The 23,018-nt window shown below is 36.3% G+C and overlaps 1 protein-coding gene across 1 annotated transcript; it reads left to right on the plus strand.

Annotated features, from left to right (window-relative positions):
* Positions 1-2,192: 2,192 nt before the first annotated feature.
* ADH4 (alcohol dehydrogenase 4 (class II), pi polypeptide) lies at positions 2,193-20,999 on the plus strand. Its single transcript, XM_055296934.1, has 9 exons — positions 2,193-2,280; positions 3,698-3,799; positions 4,790-4,931; positions 7,330-7,417; positions 9,738-9,969; positions 11,547-11,807; positions 17,327-17,462; positions 17,935-18,073; positions 20,195-20,999. Exons 1-9 carry the CDS (start codon positions 2,263-2,265, stop codon positions 20,217-20,219), a joined length of 1,143 nt encoding a protein of 380 aa, XP_055152909.1. The 5' UTR covers positions 2,193-2,262; the 3' UTR covers positions 20,220-20,999.
* Positions 21,000-23,018: the final 2,019 nt, after the last annotated feature.

A 23,018-nucleotide genomic window follows, 5' to 3' on the forward strand; every position in this document is an offset into this window, starting at 1 on the left:
CATTTAAGTCTTTAATCCATCTTGAATTAATTTTTGTATAAGGTGTAAGGTGTATACGTTTTAGACATGAAGTCCTTGCCCATGCCTATGTCCTGAATGGTATTGCCAAGGTTTTCTTCTAGGGTTTTTATGGTTTTAGGTCTAACATTTAAGTCTTTAATCCATCTTGAATTAATTTTTGTATAAGGTGTAAGGAAGGGATCCAGTTTCAGCTTTCTCCATATGGCTAGCCAGTTTTCCCAGCACCATTTATTAAATAGGGAATCCTTTCCCCATTGCTTGTTTTCATCAGGTTTCTCAAAGATCAGTTAGTTGTAGATATGTGGCATTATTTCTGCGGGCTCTGTTCTGTTCCATTGGTCTACATCTCTGTTTTGGTAACAGTACCATGCTGTTTTGGTTACTGTAGCCTTGTGGTATAGTTTGAAGTCAGGTAGTGTGATGCCTCCAGCTTTGTTCTTTTGGCTTAGGATTGACTTGGCAATGCGGGCTCTTTTTTGGTTCCATATGAACTTTAAAGTAGTTTTTTCCAATTCTGTGAAGAAAGTCATTGGTAGCATGGAACACAGAATACTTGCATGCACGTAATATCAAGCTTCAAGATACGTAAAGTAAAAAAAAGTACTATCAGAAATTAACAAATTCATAATGATGTACTTTTGTTTCTTTTTATTTTTAGTTATTTAAAATAATTTTATTGTTATTCATTTTTATTTTTAATTTTAACATGTACAGAAAAAATTGTACATATTTGTGAAGTACCTGTGATACTTCAGTACACACATACAATATGTAACGATCAAATTAGAGTAATCATAATGATTTCTAAACATCTCTCAGTAGTTAATAGAATAAGCACAACAAAATCAGTATGAGCTGACTCCAGTACAGGACTGGTGCTTATCCTTACTAATAGTCAGATCAATACAAATTAAAAACACAATTAGATATCTTTACACACCACCAGATTAAGAAGATTTTTAAAGTCTGCCAATTCCAAGCATGGGTGAGGATGTGGAGCAACGAGGACTGTCATACACTGCTGCTGGTAGGTGAAGCCATTCTGTAAAATTCTTTGGCCTTGCCTATAATAGTTGAAGACTTTAATTCCACTCCTAGTCAAAAAATATTTAACAACAAGTACAGACAGGAAACTCCATTTCTCACAAATGGCCGTACACATGTGACTCCAGGGGAGTTCTGACGCACAGCACTGGTGGCCACAGCCACAGGAGGTCAGATGGACACTAGGTATTTATCTACTGGGGTTCCAGGGACTACTCTGTTTTGGGGGGACAGCCAGAGACCCATAAACATCAGGGCTGGGTGATGGACTCACACATCAGGCGGGACAAAAAGAGTGGCTCCTTAGAAGTGACTAAATAGGGGCCCCTAGGGCTGCAACAGAGTTGAAGGGGAACTTGGGGATTTGGGATAGTGACTTTTTACTAAGCTGAATAAAAATATTTCAATATTTTGGTAATTGGCATGGCCTTCATAGTGGGTACTGGCTGAATATCAGTTCTGAATTTTCTTTAAGGCAACTCAAGCATATGTGCAACCAAGTACATGAAAAGAATTTGTATGTAACCACTAATTCATCATAGGCAAAGAGGAAAAAAAACAGCAAAAAGGAAAATGGATGAATAAATTATGTTCAGTTCATGAATGAACTGAGTAATGAAAATAAGCCACAGCCACAGGCAATGTGAATGATTCTTACATAGAGTAGAGGGGAGAAAAAAGACATGAAACAATACATACACTATGATTCCATTCATAAAAAGGCTTTGCTGGATTAAACTATTGGATAGAGAAGCTTAAATAGGTAGTAAACCACTAAATATGCAAGGAAGTGATTATCAGAGTTGTGAAGGAGAAGAATAGGTAAGTTAAATGGGCAATTCTAAGGAGTTGAAATTTCCTTTACTTCATAATTATTTGCTAATTCATCTTTATATGTTTAATGGGCTTTTCTCTATTATTTTATATTTTTCAACAAAAGAAAAAAGAATTCAAAAAATCTTGGAGCTCACTGGGAGCAATGGGGTTTGCAGCTGAAGTCCAATAGTACAAATGATGTGGTAAGAGGCCGGCAGGGCTGTGAATTACAGCAATAAAGAAGGAAAGAAAGTGATTGGAGAATTAAGCCACGTGAATGGTATTTATTCAAAGACAGCTCATTATAGGACACAGAACTCCCTGGGTAGGAGTGGAAGCCTCCTTAACTCAGAAACTTCCAACACAGTTTCCCAGAGAAAAATGGGCACGAAGGGCAAAGTAAGCAAATAAGCTGTATCTTTGTTCAGTTTGTGCTTTTCTGTGTCTTTGTATGTTTGGCTAAAAGAAGCTTCCTTCAGGAACTCAGGAAGCAGTGACTTACAGTTGATCAAAAGGATATGAGTGGCCCCTATGCCAGGAATTTATTCTAGGGAAATTAACTGTGGATTGCCTAAATGTTTACTACAAGGGTGTTCAGTTAATATCAATATTATTTAAATGGTCAAAAGAAGAGAGATTTAAGTAACTGTGCTGTAACCATAAAATAGAATATGCATATGTTACAAATAATGTTGCAGGAAAATATGGGAAAATATTCATTTATATTAATAGTAGAAAAAGTATATTACAAAATACTATGGACAATGTATCTTATTTGGGGATACTCAAAGAATTTGCATCAAAAGCATAAAGTGGGTGATGAGCTTACAGATGAATCTTATATTTTTTGTCTTTAAAAACTTGATAGGCCTTGGCATTTTGAAACTTCCTGCAATTAATATATACTTCATTTGAAACAAAATAAATAATATTCAAAAACATAATTCAAAATTACATAACTATTGAGAAATAGATATTCATGTGGTCAAAGGCTTTAGGAAAAGTATACCAAATGTAGGCATAGTAGTGTTAGAACAGAAGATTATAGGTTTGTTTCTTTCTACTTTCTTTCAATGTTGCTTATATTTGAAATTAAAAATAAAATTTGAGGCTAGAAAAAATTGGGATTATAGAATCCTAAATACTTAATATCTGTTCATTCATCTTTACCCAAATTCTTACAATTAGATGAAATTTTTATTTAATTTATATCCTACAGATAAATTTAGTAATGATGTAAGCCTCATTTCTCAGACTTTTAATGAATTCTCTGGGGATATTGTTCAAATGCAGATTTGGATTTAGTGGATTTGAGGCAGGGCTTTCATCCCTAACAAATTCCCAAGTGATGTGAATAAATGCTTGTCCGAGGACCACACTTTGAGTTGCAAAGATGAAAAACACATCTATTCTCCAGCAATTATGACTTAGGTAATTCAGAGCTGATTTCAAACAGTTCACTCACCAGATTTTTATAGGCCATCTACCTTACTCAAACTCTATAAAATCTATCCTCTCTGTTATAGAGGGAAAAACTTGAGGCATTATATCAAGGTAAACTTTAATATATCTGTTATTTTTTTCAAGGAATAAAAAATGTAATGACTATAATGTAGAATTTAACTTCTTATTTTTCTTTAAGAGCTCGTCTTTAAAATAATATCTATAAGATCCAGCTACAAACTCTTTAACTCTTTGTCATGAAATTACAGTATCAATATATTCTAATTTTTTCTCATGATCTCCTCTCTCCCACCCCCAACCCTGTCAAAATCTCTGTCTCTATCTCCTTCTTCCTTTTCTTTCTCTCTTTCAGGTTATTAAATGCAAAGCAGCCATCGCCTGGGAAGCAGGCAAGCCCCTTTGCATTGAAGAGGTTGAAGTAGCTCCCCCCAAGGCTCATGAAGTTCGCATTCAGGTAAGCGGAGACTTTCCTTGGGTGGGAACAGACAGGGCCCCAAGTGGAGACCTGGCTTCTGTCAGGTCAATCCTCTGTGCTATGATTCAGAGGCCTTGGAGTTTCTAGTACAGGGAAGTTGTATTTTTAGGTTCAGTCAAAAATAGGCATTATCCCAAAAAGGAATAAATCATCCATTATTTTAGTAATTTTCGAATAATGGGCTAAAATTTAATTGATCTTAACATTAATCATTTACCCTAAGAATCAGACAAAGGAATTCACTTTGGATTTGAATTAGTTTTCTTTTTGCTTTCCAATTGCTAATTATTTGAAAGTGTTATTAAAAGGAAGATAGAGAATTTGATGGAAAACAAGACAGAAGAAAAAACCCAACGTGCTGCCCTAGGCAGCTGAAGGGTCCTGGGTATCCAGAGGAAGGGACAGGAGTAGGTCACAGGGAGAAGAGAGTGCATGGAATGGAGTGAGATCACCGATGGCAAGTTTGGACAATTTCCCCATTTTTCCCAAACTGACCGGGTTATATTTTCCCTGAGGACCCCCACATTAAGATACTGTACATGAGAGTGAATGGGACATCCTCATTGACAGAACCTTAAAGAAGAATATAGGTATACATTGGCAATTAATTCAGACAATCCTTGATTTGATATTGTTCTCTCAACTATAAAAGGTATATTACCTCAACTTCATTTCAATAAGCCCTATTACCTTTTATTTTTTCCTCTCCTGGAGGCAATAATTGCCAATCCTATCTCTTTTATGATTTTCTGAAGACAGCAAAAGGTAGAAAACAAAGATGCATTATAAGAGGAAAAGAATCTAACCTAGTATATTTTTATTGGTTCTTTTTTTCAAAAGGTGATTCTTTTATTGAGTTCTAGAAGTCTTATAAAGTTTTAAAATGATATCAAGCCTAATATTTTATGTAACATCCAGCCCAATAATATAGTTGCAGAAACACAATTCAAGTCTGTGATTGCCTTGTAGATCATTGCTACTTCCCTGTGCCATACTGATGCCACTGTTATCGATTCTAAATTTGAGGGCCTAGCTTTCCCAGTGATCGTTGGCCATGAGGCTGCAGGGATTGTGGAAAGTATTGGGCCAGGAGTGACCAACGTCAAACCAGGTATTTTATTTTATTCAGAAAAAAGTGGAAATGTCACAATATTTCAGAGATAATTCTTGATAGAGTCCTGGGTTGGCATGCTATAATTGATCTCTATTTACAAAAGGGGACCATCTTTTCCAAAGTAAAACTGAGAGACACAATTTATCACAGTCTAGCAATAGGACAGAATATTTGAAATCAGAACTGTCTAATAAAATCTGGGAAATGTGATCACTTTATTTACATATAGCACTGAGAAATTGTCCTATGAAGCAAAGTTACAAGGTTAGCTCTAACTGAAACTTCCATGTTTAACAAATGACACCTTATAAAAGAACAAGATCATGTCCTTTGCAGAAATATAGATGAAGCTGTCAGCCATTATCCTTAGCAAACTATTGTAGGAACAGAAAACCAAATACTGAATGTTCTTACTTATAAGTAGGAGCTAAATAATGAGAATACATGGACACAAATGGGGCAATGACAGGCACACTGGGACCTACTTAAGGATGAAGGATAGAGGGAGGAGAGGCTCAGAAAAATAACTATCGGGTACTACGTTTAGTACCCGGGTGACAAAATTATCTGTACCCCAAACTTCCATGACACAAGTTTACCTATATAGCAAACCTGCACATGTACCCCTAAATCTAAAATTAAAGGTGTTGTTTTTCCTTTTTTTTTTTTTTTTTGAGATGGAGCCTTGCTCTGTCACCCAGGCTGGAATGCAGTGGCACAATCTCAGCTCACTGCAACCTCCACCTCCTGGGTTCAAGCGATTCTCCTGCCTCAGCCTCTCGAGTAGCTGGGATTACAGGCATGCACCACCACACCCGGCTAATTTTGTATTTTCAGTAGAGACAGGGTTTCACCATGTTGGCTAGGCTGGTCTCGAACTCCTGACCTCAGGTGATCCACCCACCTCTGCCTCCCAAAGTGCTGGGATTACAGGCATGAGCCACCTTGCCCAGACTTTTTTTTTTTCGAAACAGAGTCTCACTCTGTTGCCCAGGCTGGAGTGCTGTGGCACGATCTTGGCTCACTGCAACCTCCACCACCCGAGCTCACACAAATCTTGTGCCTCAGCTTCCAGATAGCTGGGGTTACAGGCATGAGCCACCACATCTGGCTAATTTTTGTATTTTTAGTAGAGACAGGGTTTCACCATGTTGGCCAGGCTGGTCTTGAACTCCCAACCTCAGGTGATCTGCCCACCTCAGCCTCCCAAAGCACTGGGATTACAGATGTGAGCCACTGAACCTGGTGTAAAAGAAAAGGTTTTTTTAATGACATGTTATAACAACTTCTATTTAAAAAAGCAAATATTTTAATATTAACAGCAAACTATGTAAAGAATGAGGACTTAGAGGTAGCTTTAGTGAGAAATATTTTATATATATGTCAATGTTAGCTGAAGTGTCTTTTTGGAAGTTTGTAAGATAAACATAATACCTAAATGAAGCACACCAATAGCTGAAATTATTTACTCCACATTTTACAACAGATCCTCCAGATACTGGAATATGGGCTATGTAATCCTCATTTGGCAGGCCAGATGAACCATGCCACTCTTTTCTCTTTTAATGAGAATGCTCCAAAGTTAGAGGTATATTAGTATCTTTCCATTCCAAAAAAGATTGTACAAACAAATTGCTTCCCAAAATTTTGTGTCAATGAAGGAGTCTGGCCAATATAATCTCTTTAGCCCCCCAGCTCTGCCACTTACTGGCTATGTGATCTTGGCCAGTTATGTCACTTTTCTGTGATTCCGCTCAGATTTCTGTTTTCTATAGTGTGAATAAAAATAGGGCTCATCTCAAAGAGTTGTTCTGAGAATTAAGTTCTGAAATAATACATGTAAGTAGTTATAATGGTGCGTGGTATGTATTAAATGTTGAACGAATGTGACTTATCATCATCAGACCTCAGGCATCGAAGCACAGAAGTCACTATTAAATTGGAATTTATTAAAAAGTGGAAAAATGTGGAATTTGAAAGTGAATCTAAAGGTGAAACATGGCAATGATATAAAGTTTATACCTAGCCTATAATTGTTTACCTCTCCTATTATCTAAGGATGTTATGTTTCATACATGGTGTTTGGAAATGTAATAAACAATAGTCATGATGCAGAGAGTCGCAATAACAGCAAAGTCCCAGAGTTCTGTCTCTGTTGATATCAACACAGATTTGTTGCTTGACTGCCTAGCAGAGTAATTTTTTTAAAAATACAATATATGCAATACTTTGGGGAATCTGCAGTCTTGTAAGGTAATGAAATATTGTAGCCACCTATACTTTCCACTGAATATAAAATGTATACTATAAAGAAAAGGTGTTTTCCACTGATTTATCTGGTAGAAGCTATAAGTAACATCTTAGGCACCATCCAACATATGGCCTTTCTTTCTAGGTGACAAAGTAATTCCACTTTATGCACCTCTATGTAGAAAATGCAAGTTTTGTCTGAGTCCACTCACAAATTTGTGTGGAAAAATCAGGTAAGCACTCTACATTGTTGGTATTAGTATAAATTTGAATGAATATTTTGGAAAGCATATTGACATTACCTAAATGGCCTTGAAGAGGTGCAAACCTTCCACCCACTAATTCTAATCCTAAGTGTGTACAAGATACTATTGCAAGTGCACACAAAGAAACATGTGCTGGAATGTTCTTTGCAACAGTTTATTAGAGTAAGCAATTTAAAACAGCACAAATGTCCATCAGAAAGAGAATAAATTTTAAAACTGCTGTGTAGTAGCACAATAGACTACTACACAACAATAAAAATGGCTAAACTTGAGCTGCATGTATTAACATAAAATAATCTCACACACATAATGTTAAGGGAAATAAGCAAATTGCTGAAGGAATATTTAGTAGTGTCATACAAAAACAATACTATACTTTCTTATGGTTATTTGTATATGTAGTAAAAGCATAAATAAATCACTGAAATAATAAATGACAAATTCAGAATAATAGCTACTTCTACAGGGATGAGAGAGGGATACAATAAGTCACAGTAAAGTAATTTACTCCAAGGCAACATAGTTATAAGTCTTAGAGCCAGGTTTTTAACCCAGGCAGTATGGCTCTGGAGTCTAAAATCTTAATCATCTCGTTTTTGCTTTACTGAGACTACAGAAGGATCCTTTCATCCTTAACACTAATTGAAAGCAGTTATTTAAGAAGCTAAAACTGTACTACTCTTACATCTATTACTGTGCCTCAATTTTTTCATCTATAAAATGAGGAGCAAAATAATGCCTGCTTCATAGATTTGTTCTGGATATTCAAAGAACTAATTTTTTTTGCAAAGCCTTAAGGAAATAATGGATTTAGGCAATGCCAATAAATTCTTTCTAATAAAAGTTATAAAAAGAGAGATAATTAGATATTCCAAATGAAATATACAATACCATCTACAAAGTATTACCACAAAAGTATAAAATCTGAATCAGATCAAGTGTTTCGATCAAAAATACAGGGATAGAGAAATATGTTCAACCAGATTACAGGAATGTTAGGACAAAATCCAGAATGAGAAAAACTCTATAGGACAAATGATTCAATTTCTTCAACAAATAAATTGCAAGGGGAAAAAGAGGGGGAGAAGGGATCTATAATTTAAGATAATTAAGAGACAACAAAAATGTGGACCTAAAATAATCCTTTAGAGATACATGGTAATGTTTTTACAGATGAAATTGTGATATCTGGGATTTGCTTCAAAATATTCCAATGTGGGGGAGGGAGCAGTTATTGTGGAGGAATAATAGATGAAACCTGACTGGCCATGAGTTGATGTTTACTGGAGCTGGGACATGGACACATAAGGGTTCATTATGCTATTCCTTCTACTTTTATACATGTTCGAATTTTCCACAACAAAAATTTTTAAGCATTAATACATGTAAAGCCCTTAAAAGCATTTCTGGTACACAAAAGCATTCAATAAAAGTTTGTTCCCTGGCCGGGTGCAGTGGCTCATGCCTGTAATCCCAGCACACTGGGAGGCCACCTGAGGTCAGGAGTTCGAGACCAGCCTGACCAACACGGAGAAACCCCGTCTCTACTAAAAATACAAAATTAGGGCCAGGCGAGGTGGCTCACACCTATAATCCCAGCACTTTGGGAGGCCGAGGCGGGTGGATAGCGAATTCAGGAGTTCAAGACCAGCCTGGCCAACATGATGAAACCTCATCTCTACTAAAAATACAAAAATTAGCTGGGCCTGGTGGTGCATGCCTGTAGTCCCAGCTACTCGGGACGCTGAGGCAGGATAGTTGCTTGAACCCGGGAGGCGGAGGTTGCATTGAGCTGAGATCGCGCCACTGCACTCCAGCCTGGGCGACAGAGCAAGACTCTTGTCTCAAAAAAAATAATAATAATACAAAATTAGCCGGGCGTGGTGGTGCATGCCTATAATCCCAGCTACTCTGGAGGCTGAGGCAGGAAAATCGCTTGAACTCGGGAGGTGGAGGTTGCGGTGAACAGAGATTGTGCCACTTCACTCCAGCCTAGGCAACAAGAGCAAAAACTCCGTCTAAAAAAAAAAATTGTTCCCTGCACTCCAGCCTGAGTGACAGAATGACACCCTATCACTTTAAAAAAAATTGTTGCTGTTATCTTTAAAATTTGCTGTTATCCAACAAACTATATTTTGTGAAAAGTCTTGTTGTTACCCTAATTTTTCTGTCTTGTAAATTGTCATCAAAAATATATAATGCTCAACATATTTTGTAGGAAAATGATCAGTGTTCCATTTATTATAACTTCTCTTTATTTGTACCTCTCTTTTTTTAAATTTTCTAGTAATCTCAAAAGTCCTGCTAGTGATCAACAACTAATGGAAGACAAAACCAGCAGGTTTACCTGCAAAGGAAAACCAGTCTACCATTTCTTTGGAACCAGTACATTCTCTCAGTACACTGTGGTGTCAGATATCAATCTTGCCAAAATAGATGATGATGCAAATTTAGAGAGAGTTTGTCTGCTTGGATGTGGGTTTTCAACTGGCTATGGGGCTGCAATCAACAATGCCAAGGTAAATGGTTAAACACCAGTTTGTGTAAAACAGAAGTTACTAGGAGGCAGTGTGATACAGATGAACTAGAGTTAGTTATCTTCAAACTATGGCTGTGTCATTTATTACCTCTGTGATTTTAGGCAAATTATTTAATCCCTCTAGAATAATATTTACTACAAATACTTATGAGGATAATTGAATCATATTATATATGTAAAACATCTGGCCCAGTAGCCTACATATAATTGGCCCAGCATATGTTCTTATACTATACTAACATATTAGGTTATAGATCTTCCCTGATTTAAATACAGCCTGTTTAAATATGTCTCCTAAGGATGAATGCTCATCCTAGGACAGCTGACTCAGTCAAAGGGCAACAAAAATGACAGAAACTCACTTCCCTCTTCACACAACCACCCCTGTCTTCTCCCTGATGCTACAGATTTATCTCCCTCCATCAGTAGTAATTCATTTCTGCTACTCATCATGTCCCTTTGTGGCTTCAAAGGAGGGTCTCTGGCAGCAGCCCTAATGTTGACCAGATGTGTCCCTGGAATCCCATGTTAGAATTTAAAGACTCTTACAAAGCATCTGATCTAGAACTAGAGAGATATCAAAGATATCTCTCTATGTAGTATTTTTCTATCGCTATACTTGTCTGTAGAATAACATATTCCAGTTACAGCATCTTTTCTTACCATCTTATCTATTATTTCCGTTTAATGCAATGAAACAAATATTTATTAAAGACAATATACAGAAGACTTTCATAATAATGTGGAATTTAAAAAGTTTCTGCCTTCATAAAAATTTAGTCTTTTAAAGAAACACACATACACACACAATCAAGGCAGGTTATAAATTATATGATACAGGAAAAGCAAAAAGACAGGCGTTGATTTCTGATTGAAAAATCAAGAAAAGTTTCATAGAGAGAATGTCCTTGAAGTCAGGCCTAGGAGTATAGGTTATACTTTAATTAAAGAAAATAAGGTGAAAAGTACATCAGTCTGAGGGAGCGGCGTCAACTACTGCATGAGGAGAAGAAAGTGCAACAATCTGTTCGCAGTTCTTGTACTGGGAATATTATGGGGATGAAGCTGGAAGGTAAATAGAGGTCAGACAATAAAAATCCTTCCATGCCATGCAAAACAAATTGGACTTCATTCCATATTGGTGATTTGGAGTGATCAAGTAAATCACTGTAATATTAATACAACCAAATGAGGCCTATTCAAAATATAGATGTCAAATTAATAGTGATCCAATTTTAAAAGGAAAGCAATAAACCCTTCAGAATGTGTGGGTTTTCAAATTTTGTTCAGATAACACTGAAGGGAAAAAGTAAAACAAGGGAATTATTTTTACTTGGGTTTCTTTCTTATAATCTTAATGAACACTAATTCTCCAAATTTAGGTAGTAATGCATCCATTTTCACATTGGCAGATTTCCTCCATTGGCTATATCATAAAGTTTAATAGCAGGCTGTCTTTAATTCATATGTTCATGCCCCCACTTCCTCTTGACTCTTAAAAGAAAAAAAGTGGGACTGGCTGCTTTAGAAGTTACTTTATAATTTTCCTGCTTGCAGGTCACCCCTGGTTCGACTTGTGCTGTCTTTGGCCTAGGAGGTGTGGGTCTTTCTGCTGTAATGGGTTGTAAAGCCGCAGGAGCTTCCAGAATCATAGGTATTGACATCAACAGTGAGAAGTTTGCGAAGGCTAAAGCCCTGGGAGCCACTGACTGCCTCAATCCTAGAGACCTACATAAACCCATCCAGGAGGTTATCATTGAATTGACCAAGGGAGGTGTGGATTTTGCCCTTGACTGTGCAGGTGGATCTGAAACCATGGTATGTATGTTTTTTTTCTTGGATCATATTTTCAATGTATTCTTTGGCTGTCAAATAATAGGGGAAAGTGGGTTATGTTTATTATGGTAACTATAGTCATTCCTCCTTAGTACTTTCAAATGGATGACAGGGGAGTAGAACTATAAGCCACAAATCATTTCCCATTCCCTCAGCTATACTCCATTTCCTTCAATGCCCATGAATGTGTCCCCCCAAATGCCAGTACTCTCTTGGTGAGTTCAGTCTTCTCTTGTGATAAGAAGCCATACCAGCATTATTTGTAGATGTTGATTTTTCTTTTGAGATCCCTTTAAAAAGCTCAATATTATTTATCTGGAGATAATATTTTCTAATTTTGTTTTCTATGATAATTCCAATTCCTATTCCTTGGAGACAATTTTAGGGGTTTTTTCATTTTTAATTAGAGAAATGTTCCTTTTGACTATTAAATCAAATAATATGACAAGTGCATTAACTAGAGAGCATTCTTTAGCAAAAGATATAAAGGGATGAATTAACTGCAGTGCATAAATAGGAATAAACGCCTATTTTGCTTAGCTATCTTATGCATTATATACATGTTATTAATATTAATATTTTTAATAATGTATAAAATCTTTTCTATAACAGTATATAATAAATATTTAAAATTAATAAACAATATGTGCATGTGTTGTTATATTTAATATTAACATATTTATAGATGATATAAACAATAACATTTGTTAATACTTAGATATACATTATATAATAATCTATTGTAAGTAATGTTTGTTAATGTGTAAATAACTTTCTATTAGCCCTTAATATTAATGTTATTAATATTTGTTCATTCTTCTATATGAAATGCAGCAAAAAAAGAGAAAACTTAGAAATGAACATTGTAAAAGAATTGTGTTTTATGAGAAGTGAGCCCTCCCTCCCCAAAAAAAATATAGAAAAGGCAGATTTAGAGGAGGAAATAAGAGAGGGTGACCGGTGTTTCCTACCAACTACAACACATTCGCTCCCATATTAAAGTAGAACAGGGAGAGGCTAGCAACCTGCACACAGCCCAGCTCTGTCCATCAGATCTCAATAAATAGGCTGCAAAATTAGGTCCAAATTACACATTTGAAATTTTCTATATTTCAAAAAAAACACACCACAAAATTTAAATCATCTTTTTATCCTGAACACTACAATGTTGTATCATTCTGATTTCTTCTCGACTCAGGACAGGCTACAGTGCCCTCAGTGACTGCACTGGTTGCACTATGAAGCCAGCCTGTCTATTTTACTCCAAAAAGTGGGATAAAGAACCAACTACAACATACAGGCAATATACTGAAAAGTTACCTTACTGGAGTGCCCAGCCTTATTCTCCAGAGAATCAGCAAATAATCACCTAATGTGTATTTACTCAAAGACACTAAGCAGATTTTGGGAGTTTTGTTTTGTGTTTGTTTGTTTGTTTTTGTTTTTAATGAAATGACCAAAGAATTCATCAACTGAATTATGTGCCTGTAGATTCTTATTTCATTAGTGAGAGCCATGTAGTAGTTGTGATGTTATTCCTTTTACTTACAACTTCACTCAGCCTAGCTCCCAAGCCTTCCTCTAGGCAAGATATAAAGCATAAAATTCTATACTTCCCAGAAACAAATTTTGTGCTGGTTCTTCCCCCTTGGTTCTTACATGACTGGTGTATTCCCCAGAAGAGAATGAGACCAAGGAACACTTATGATGAGAGCCACAGGATGCTGTTCCTCAGTCATTCTCTGAACAGTTTCATTATAATATATGCAAATTGATGAAAACAGGATCTGTCAGGTACTAAGCATGCAATAAACATTAGCTATTATTGAAAATGCATGCATTAAGGGCTCCATATCTGGCACTGCTCACCTGTGTTCAAGGCTTCAGGCCCTGCTTTTGAATTGATGTTAGTACCTGCAGTCTGCAGCATGCCACATCCATCACTCCTCTTCCCATGGCTCCTTTTTTTACAAACACTAAAATTTAGCCTATTCACCTTATTTTTCTGGTACAGAGATTCTCAACACTAGCTATATGTTAGAATTTCCTGAAGGGTTTTCGTTGTTTTGTTGCTTTTTTAATACCAATGAATGGGCCAAACTCAGGATATTCTTGTGTGCTGGGGGCCCACTGACAACATTTTAAAAATTAATTTCTCAAGTTGAGAACCACTGACCTAAAAGTTAGCAACTTCTATTATTAAGCTGACTTATTATACCATGAAAGTCATTTTCAATTATGGAACAGAATTATGTTAGAGAATCCAAATGGAAAGAGAAGGATTTACTTAATCACCAAAAGATGAGTTACCTACTCTCCCACCAAAAGTTTCTATAGCTAGGAACAGCTATGTTTCTATGTTTCAATGACCTCTAACCCTCTAAACCAAGGGTCAACACCCTGTAGCTTACCAGCACAAGGATTATTTACTAACACCTGCTAAGGACCCTTTTAAGGAGCTGAATGTAGTGATACTGGAGTCTATGACCTGACTGGAAGCTGTAGAAAGATTTTATAACCTTGCAATGATTAATTTTTTAGAGCTTTGATAAGCCCCAGCAATAAGACAGAGACAATGTAGAATTTAATTTTGAAAGCATTTGTCAAAAATGTTAAAGGCCTCAAAACATTTGATTAAAACAGGACCATAGGTCATTGTAAAACAATAGTTACTTATTTAGCCAAATAGATCATCAAAAGACTTTAAAGGCAATACATAAGGATGTATGGATGTAAAAACTTTAACCCTGTTTTTTTAAGCAATTTAAAACCTAATATAGACAACATGGGAATTATTTTGATAAAATGCAAAATGTTGTTTCTTAAGTCAGTTACCAGAAATGGAAAGAAAAACTGGTAGTGTGACTGCTTCTCCTTATGGGAAGCCCACTTCAATAAACCTGATGGGAAAAGTGTTTGAATTTAATCAGACATGGGAAAAGTGTGTTCAGGATTATGAGTACAGCAGGGGAATACATAATTCTTAGTAATCGCATGAGAAATTTTCTGATTACATTGAAAAATTTAAACATATCAAGAAAAGCCAAGAATACAGAATCAAGTTGTACTGGAGGAAAACATTCACTCCTAGACCTTTAAGATAAAACATTTTAGTATCAGTTCATAAGAATAGTTAGAACTGGAGGAAAAAAACTTATAATAGCTGATGAAAAAGATAAAGAAGAGAGTTATCTCAGTCCAAGGGGAGATAAAGCTGAAAGCAGGGAAACATAGCAAAAGTTGAACTGACATATGATTTTGAGAAGTTTTCAAAAGAAACAGGTTATAAAACTAAAAGTTAAGTTTCTTTTAATTTTATTAAGAGCAAATCAATACTGTAAAGAGACTTTGTTTTAACATAGAGGAATAATCTTAGAAAGACTATTCTAAATAATCCTGTTTTAATTATAGCAAATTTAATCACATACAAAATTTTTTTATAAATTCCTCTTCATGAACCTTATTATGACTTACACAGATGATCTATGACATGCTTGGACTTTTGACTTATCCTAATTTTTTCTTTTTAAATAATTAGTCATTTTATTTTAGGACAAGATTTTACCATAAGATTCTTTTTTATATGAAATTATTCTTTTTTAATAACTCTTACTAAAAATACATTTTTATATTTGTAACTTTATATTTCTCTCCCCTACTTACTTTATTTTTATCTTTTTAACTAAATAACTTTAAAATAATCTCCAAATTATATACAATTATTCTTTAATAAGAATACAGGCCAGGCACAGTGGGTCACACCTGTAATTCCAGCACTTTGGGAGGCTGAGGTGGGCAGACTGCTTGAGCCCAGGAGTTCGAGAGCAGCCTGGGCAACATGGCAAAAACCCATCTCTACTAAAAATACAAAAATTAGTCAGGTGTAGTGGCACATGCCTATAGTACCAGCTACTTGGGAGGGTAAGGTGAGAAAATAACTTAAGCCCAGGAAGTTGAGGCTGCAGAGAGCTATGATCACGCCACTGCACTGTAGCCTGGGCAACAGAGTGAGACTGCCTCAAAAAAAAAAGATAATACAATTATATATTTATATATGAATTAGAATTCTTATTCCTAGTAACCTTAAATTTTCATGAAAACTTAGAAAGCAAGAAATCCTGAACTGTTAGATGTAAGCATTTTATAGATGAAATCATTTCACAGTTTTAGAAACATGTTTTCCTATATCATAATTTTTTAATTGGAAATGACTCACACATCCAGCATTTATTATTTAATTTAAAATAATTTTCAGATTTTATATTACACAAAAAGTCCACTTATAAGCATTTATTTCATTTACATATACTTTTTCATTTTTAATAGTTATCTAGATAACTTTTGATAACTGAGATATTACGCAGAACTAGCCATTATTTAAAGTTATTTCCTTGTTAACTTTTTTTTTGAGATGGAGTCTCACTCTGTCACCTGGTGGAGTGCAGTGGCATGATTTTGACTCACCGCAACCTCCACCTCCTGGGCTCAAGCAATTTTCCTTCCTCAGACTCCTGAGTAGCTGGGACTTCAGGCACACGCTGCCATGCCTGGCTACTTTTTTGTATTTTTAGTAGAGACGGGGTTTCTCCATGTTGGCCAGGCTGGTCTTGAACTCCTGATCTCAAGTGATCCACCTGCCTCGGCCTCCGAAAGTGCTGGGATTACAGGCGTGAGCCACCATGCCTGGCCCTTGTTAACTATTTTTAAAGTCTAAACATTAGGTGAAAACCTAAGTAAGAACCGTAAGGTTAAACACATAGGTATTTTGCTGATAAATTAGGTGATTCAGTTGCTGTTATTGACCTAACAATTTTAAATTAGTCTTATTTGTCAAAAAAAAAAAAAAGTCACACAACGATAGATTTGGCTGGGTTTACAGTCTCACCACCTTTGAGCCAAACCCTGACACTTTAAACATTTAGCAGAGGCAAATATAAAACTTATTTACTTACACAAAAATGTATGCTGATTTTTTAGACATCTTTATTTTTATTTTACTAATACTTTTTTTTTTTTTGAGACAGAGTCTCACTCTGTCACCCAGGCTGGAGTGCAGTGGTGTGGTCTCGGCTCACTGCAACCTCCTCCTCCCAGGTTCAGGCAATTCTCCAGCCTCAGCTTCCCGAGTAGCTGGGACTACAGGCAGGCACCACCACACCCAGCTAATTTTTGTATTTTTAGTAGAGACGGGGTTTTGCCATGTCGGCGAGGCTGGTCTTGAACTCCTGGCCTCAAGTGATCCACCCACGTTGGCCACCCAAAGTTCTAGGATTACAGGCATGAGTCACCTGCACCCGGACTGTGCTGAACATGCCATTTGTAATGGAACACTGGACCCTCAAGGCTCAATCTACAATGATAGTATGATGTCATTAGCTTGAATCCCATTATCTAACAAGCAGAGTTGGATTAATTTTTTTCTAAAGCATTGTACATTCCCACACTGAAGTTCATATTCTACTTTTCCACTGACTCAAGTAGTCTTTTGTGTTCGATCACAGAAAGCAGCCCTGGACTGTACAACCGCAGGCTGGGGATCATGTACTTTCATTGGAGTAGCTGCTGGTAGCAAAGGATTGACTATTTTTCCAGAGGAGCTAATAATCGGCCGTACTATAAATGGAACATTCTTTGGTGGTCAGTTTTTTTTTTCTTCATAGCTTTAAATTTTTTTCCTAGTAGTTCTGAAATTCTTAGAGTGAAGATTATTGAAAGGAAATAAAAATAATTTATTCAACCATTGAATCCCTAGAGCATATCCAAATACTACATAAAAACTATTAATTACTTATAAGTAATTTATATAAAAAGGTAATTATAATTTGCAAATTGAAATTTAATTTGCATTTGAATGAACCAACATGCAGGAACAAAAAATAAACATTGACCTAATTAAGATAATTTCTTAGAGTGGAAAATAATCTTAAATTTTTCTTATAAAGAAAATTTTTAAAATAGATATAAGTACAGAAAATTAAAGATGGAAAGAGTTTAATCTATTTGAAGCAAACCAAATCTGATTTAATAATTTCATTCGTTCAGCAAATGCTGATTAAACTACTTCGTGTCAAGTGCCATGTCTTTATTTTGCATTTTGTCCACATTACAGGTTGGAAAAGTGTGGATTCTATCCCAAAGCTGGTCACTGACTATAAGAATAAGAAATTCAATCTGGATGCATTGGTGACCCATACCCTGCCTTTTGACAAAATCAGTGAGGCATTTGACCTAATGAACCAAGGAAAAAGGTACATTACTAATAGATGACTGAATGATTTAAAAAACATTTAAATGATTCTACTTTTTTTTGATGTTAAGAACTAACCAGCTTGTTTTTTCTGACATTTTCCACATCCCAGGTACTAGATGTGCTTAAAAGATTAAATAGTGGCCATTTCAGAGGGAAAAAGCTTCCATTTCAATAATACACATCTGTACACTGTTGTTATAATATAGAATGGTGGTATAAATTGACACAATTTCCATTTCACAAACCATTAACTCAGTTGGGGCTGCTCCCTAGAGAGGTTTCTGTATAGTATAATGTTAGATTCCTCTAGTACAGTGTACCCCTGAGTTTAGCACCGTGGTGTTCTGCAGTTTGACACAGAGTGCCTACCCCAGACCCTTCACAATCAGAATGGGGTGAAAACCATGGCTATGTGGCAGGGATCAGACATGTAAAGGATGCTCCAAATGTCTCATTCTCTTGCTTTGTCATGGAGTTCCTATAAGATAGCTTCTGATCCACTATCTTAGTTATACAGTGCTCCCATGTCAGGGGCCCCAGGAACTGATGTAAAGAAATGTTCCACCTGGAAGATTCTTAGGGGTTGGGGGATTAGTAAGACTAGGATCAATGATTCTAGGTAAAACGTTCAAGCACAGGCTTGATCAATAGAAACAAAGGTCAAAAACATTAGGAACAATGTTACATAGAGGAGATGCAGGACCAAGAAGAAATGAAAAGAGAAGATACAACAAAAGAGAGGAGGAAAAGGCTAAAGTAAAATTAAAATAACTGGGATTTGAAGCAGGGAATAAATGTTGCAGAAGAAGATAGTTTCATGGTGTGAGGACCCAGACTACTTCTTGGGGAAGAAACCTGAGGAAATATCCCCACTGACATGAACTCCCCAATTTGCAAACGTGTCAGTCACAACATATCAAAAGGAAGTTCAATAAAAAGAAAACACAAGCATTATTTTTTAAGCTACACCATGTAAACTTAGTATATAAGCCCTGCAATATATTATACAATCTCAATATCCCCATAAGGAATACTCCTCAAGTTAGGAGATAGAGGTTGGAGTGGAGTTTGAGCCTCACACCCTTGTATTCATATCCTCTAACACAAACCTTTTCTCCTAGAATTCTCAATTATGAAATATACCCATAAGGAATGCTAAGTGGCAGCCAGGTGGAAAATGCTGCATTGCTTTATGGGCAAGTCTCCCACATTCTCCAAGGAGGCTTCCCTGGTAATCAGCCTAGGGGTAGACACCAGAGTGAGGCCTCCTGCTCCTTCTCTGGCCAACTGAGAATACCACCTGACTGCCCACACAGATAGGAAGGCGGCAATGGGGAAGGCAGAGGTTGGGCCTCATCAGGTGTGTCCACCATATGGGCACAGGAAGCACAATAGAGGGCAGGCCCTCCTACCACCCAACTGCAAAGAAGCAAGGAAGTGGGGGGAAGGGGATGAGATACAATGACTGACTAGCCTGTTGAGGTGTAGTGATCCTGCCCCAGAGTGAGGAAAGGACACAGAGATTCTCCTTCCACAGGTAGGGGTGTCTTCCAGTCCTAGGTGAAGAAAACATTTATGCATAGCACCCTGCTGATAGCAGGGGTTCCACAGTTCCAGCAGTAATGTCTGAAATAAGGACTGCTCTGTCCTTGAGGCTTATCCCCCTCTTTGTGTCTACATGTTGGAGTTATTCAGGAATAAGAATATCTGGGTTCTCAAAAAGCATCCCAACACACCAACTTTGATGCCCACTCCCTCCTTCGATGCCCAACTTTGCCCTCAGCTATAGAAGATCCAGAAACAGTGACTATTCCAAGACAAAAACCTGACTCCCTCCTTGGTACATTCTAATTCTCCTCAACAGCACCATTGAGTAACAAGGACGCTGCCTAAGGTGAGTGAGGGTTCTCAATTCTCGCCAAGTTTACTAGCACACGTATAAAATATTATTAATACCATGAATGGAAGAGAATGATGGGATAAAAGAAATTAGGCTTAATAAAGTGGATGTCTATAAAGGAAGACCAGATTCTGAAATGAAAAGGCAAAACTTATTTGTGAGCTTTGGTTAAATTTATCATGAAAATTATACTTATTAATGTTTTGTTGTTATTAACAGCATCCGAACAATCCTGATCTTTTGAAGATGCCAGGAGCAATTTGGAATACTACCTGATTGAATGCGAACCTGTCTGGTTAATTTATTACCTGATTTGATGAACCAAGGAAAGCCATGAGTTTAAACAAATATTTACATTTAATATGGGAACATAAAAGAGCTTTAAATATTACAGCCTTTGGACCTGTTATATATATGAATATTCCCTATGTTAAATAATAATACTAGTGTTTATGAATAGAATCATATCATCTTTAGAAATTGTTTAAAATTAGTTCTGGGAAGTTGAAAGTGGGGAATGAAGAGATAATAAATAAAACTAGATTGGCCATATGTTTATAATTTTTTTAGATTGGGTAATGAATACATGGAGTTTCATTATACTTTTCTCTCCACTTTCGTCTATGTTGAAAATTTTCTGGGAGCTAAATGATGAGAACACATGGACACATGATGGGGAACAACACACACTGAGGCCTGTTGAGGGCAGGGAGTCAGCAGACGGAGAACATCAGGAAGAATAGCTAATGGATGCTGGGCTTCATACCCGGGTGATGAGATGATCTGTGCAGCAAAGCACCATGGTACACGTTTACCTATGTAACAAACCTGCACATCCTGCACATGTACCCTGGAACTTAATAAAAGTTGTAAATTTTTAAAAAGAATGAATAAGACCTGGTATTTGATAGCACAACAGGGAGACTATAGTCAACAGTAATTTAATTGTACATTTTAATATGACTAAAAGAGCATAATGGATTGTTTGTAACACAAATAAATGCTTGAGGGGAGGGACAACCCATATTATATGATGTGATTGTTACACATTGCATGCCTATATCAAAACATCTCATGTACCCCATAAATATATACACCTAATACCCACAAAAATTAAAATAAAAAAATTTTTAAATAAAAATAAAGAAAAAGATTTCCCAAAATAAAAAGATTTTTACTGGAAAAAATCACTATATTTCACATACATGTGTACATATATACACTATATATATATACACACTATATGAAATATATAGTAATTGTGATCATGTGTGTATATATATATTAATATATACACATATATATACATAAAACATTATTATATAATTTGTGTTCCAATAAGCCACAAGCTACTTTTTAAAAATAAGTTGCTAAATAATTTTCTTTTTAACATCTGTTAATTTCTTTTCTCTTAGCCCCACTCTATCATTAACTGCAACCACATGGAAGGAGATATCAGAATCTATTTAAGTGAATATTTTAAAAAGAATAAAAGCATATCTACTCTCTCAAGTTTCTATCTCTATAAAATAACTGCCCTTTCATCTTTGATAATTTTTTTTCTTCAACTTTTAAGGTCTGGGGTACAGATGTGCAGGATGTGCAGGTTTGTTACATAGGTAAGATGTATAATCTGTGTACACAGATGTACAACCTGTGCAGGATGTGCAGGTTTGTTACATAGGTAAATGTGTGCCATGGTGGTTTCCTGCAGAGATCAACCCATCATTTAGGTATGAGGCCCAGCATCCATTAGCTATTCTTCCTGATGCTCTGCCTCCCCCCACCCCCCTCAACAGGCCCCAGTGTGTTGTTTCCCACCCATGTGTCCATGTATTCTCATTGTTCAGCTCCCATTTATAAATGAGAACACACGGTATTTGTTTTTCTGTTCCTGCATTAGTTTGCTGAGGATAAGGGCTTACAGCTCCATCCATGTCCCTGCAAAGGACATGATCTCATTCCTTTTCATGGCTGCATAGTATTCCATAGCATATATGTACCACATTTTCTTTATCCAATCTATCATTGATGGGCATTTCATTTGATTCCATGTCTTTGCTATTGTGAATGGTGCTGCAATGAATATACATGTGCATGTATCTTTATAATAGAATAATTTATATTCCTTTGGAGATATACTTGGTAATGGAATTGCTGGGTCAAATGGTATTTTTGCCTCTAGATCTTTGAGGAATCACCACCCTGTCTTCCACAGTGGTTGAACTAATTTACATTCCCACCAACAGTGTAAAAGCATTCCTTTTTCTCTGCAACCTCACCAGCATCTGTTGTTCCTTGACTTTTTAATAATCACCATTCTGATTGGCATAAGATGGTATCTCATTGTGGTTTGGGTTTGCATTTCTCTAATGATCAGTGATCTTTCATAATTTTTACAACACATAATGTTGAGTTTAATGTTCTGTAATTGGCACTAATTAATGCTATTGATCTGTAACTGGCACTAATTAATGCTATTTTCAATAGTCAGTTAAAAGTTACAAAAATTGAGGTACCTATAAAATAATGTAGTAAGTAAATATTTATAGTTATAAGATTTAACAGATAAAAAGATTTATATAAAAATAGCAAAATGGAAGGTTTCAAATTATTATACTCAAGATGTTACAATGAACAGTTTAAAAGGACAAGATAGAACCTAAATGCCCATCAGTGATAGACTGGATAAAGAAAATGTGGCACATATACACCACGGGATACTGTGCAGCCATAAAAAGGAATGAGATCATGTCCTTTGCAGGGACATGGATGGAGCTGGAAGCCATTAACCTCAGCAAATAACGCAGGAACAGAAAAACAATCATCACATGTATTCACTTATAAGTGGGAGCTGAACTATGAGAATACGTGGACACATCATGGGGAACAACACACACTGGGGCCTGTCCGGGGGGGCAGGAGGGAGAGCATCAGGAAGAATAGCTAATGGATGCTGGTCTTAATACCTAAGTGATGGGTTGATCTGTGCAGCAAACCATCATGGCACACGTTTACCTATGTAACAAACCTGCACATCCTG

The sequence above is a fragment of the Symphalangus syndactylus genome, chromosome 10 (genome assembly GCF_028878055.3).
Source record: "Symphalangus syndactylus isolate Jambi chromosome 10, NHGRI_mSymSyn1-v2.1_pri, whole genome shotgun sequence".
Taxonomy (NCBI): domain Eukaryota; kingdom Metazoa; phylum Chordata; class Mammalia; order Primates; family Hylobatidae; genus Symphalangus; species Symphalangus syndactylus.

Coding starts and splice junctions, on each gene's coding strand:
- ADH4 (XM_055296934.1), top strand. Junction 3,800..4,789: donor CTCATGAAGTTCGCATTCAG/GTAAGCGGAGAC, acceptor ATTGCCTTGTAG/ATCATTGCTACTTCCCTGTG. Junction 9,970..11,546: donor CTGCAATCAACAATGCCAAG/GTAAATGGTTAA, acceptor TCCTGCTTGCAG/GTCACCCCTGGTTCGACTTG.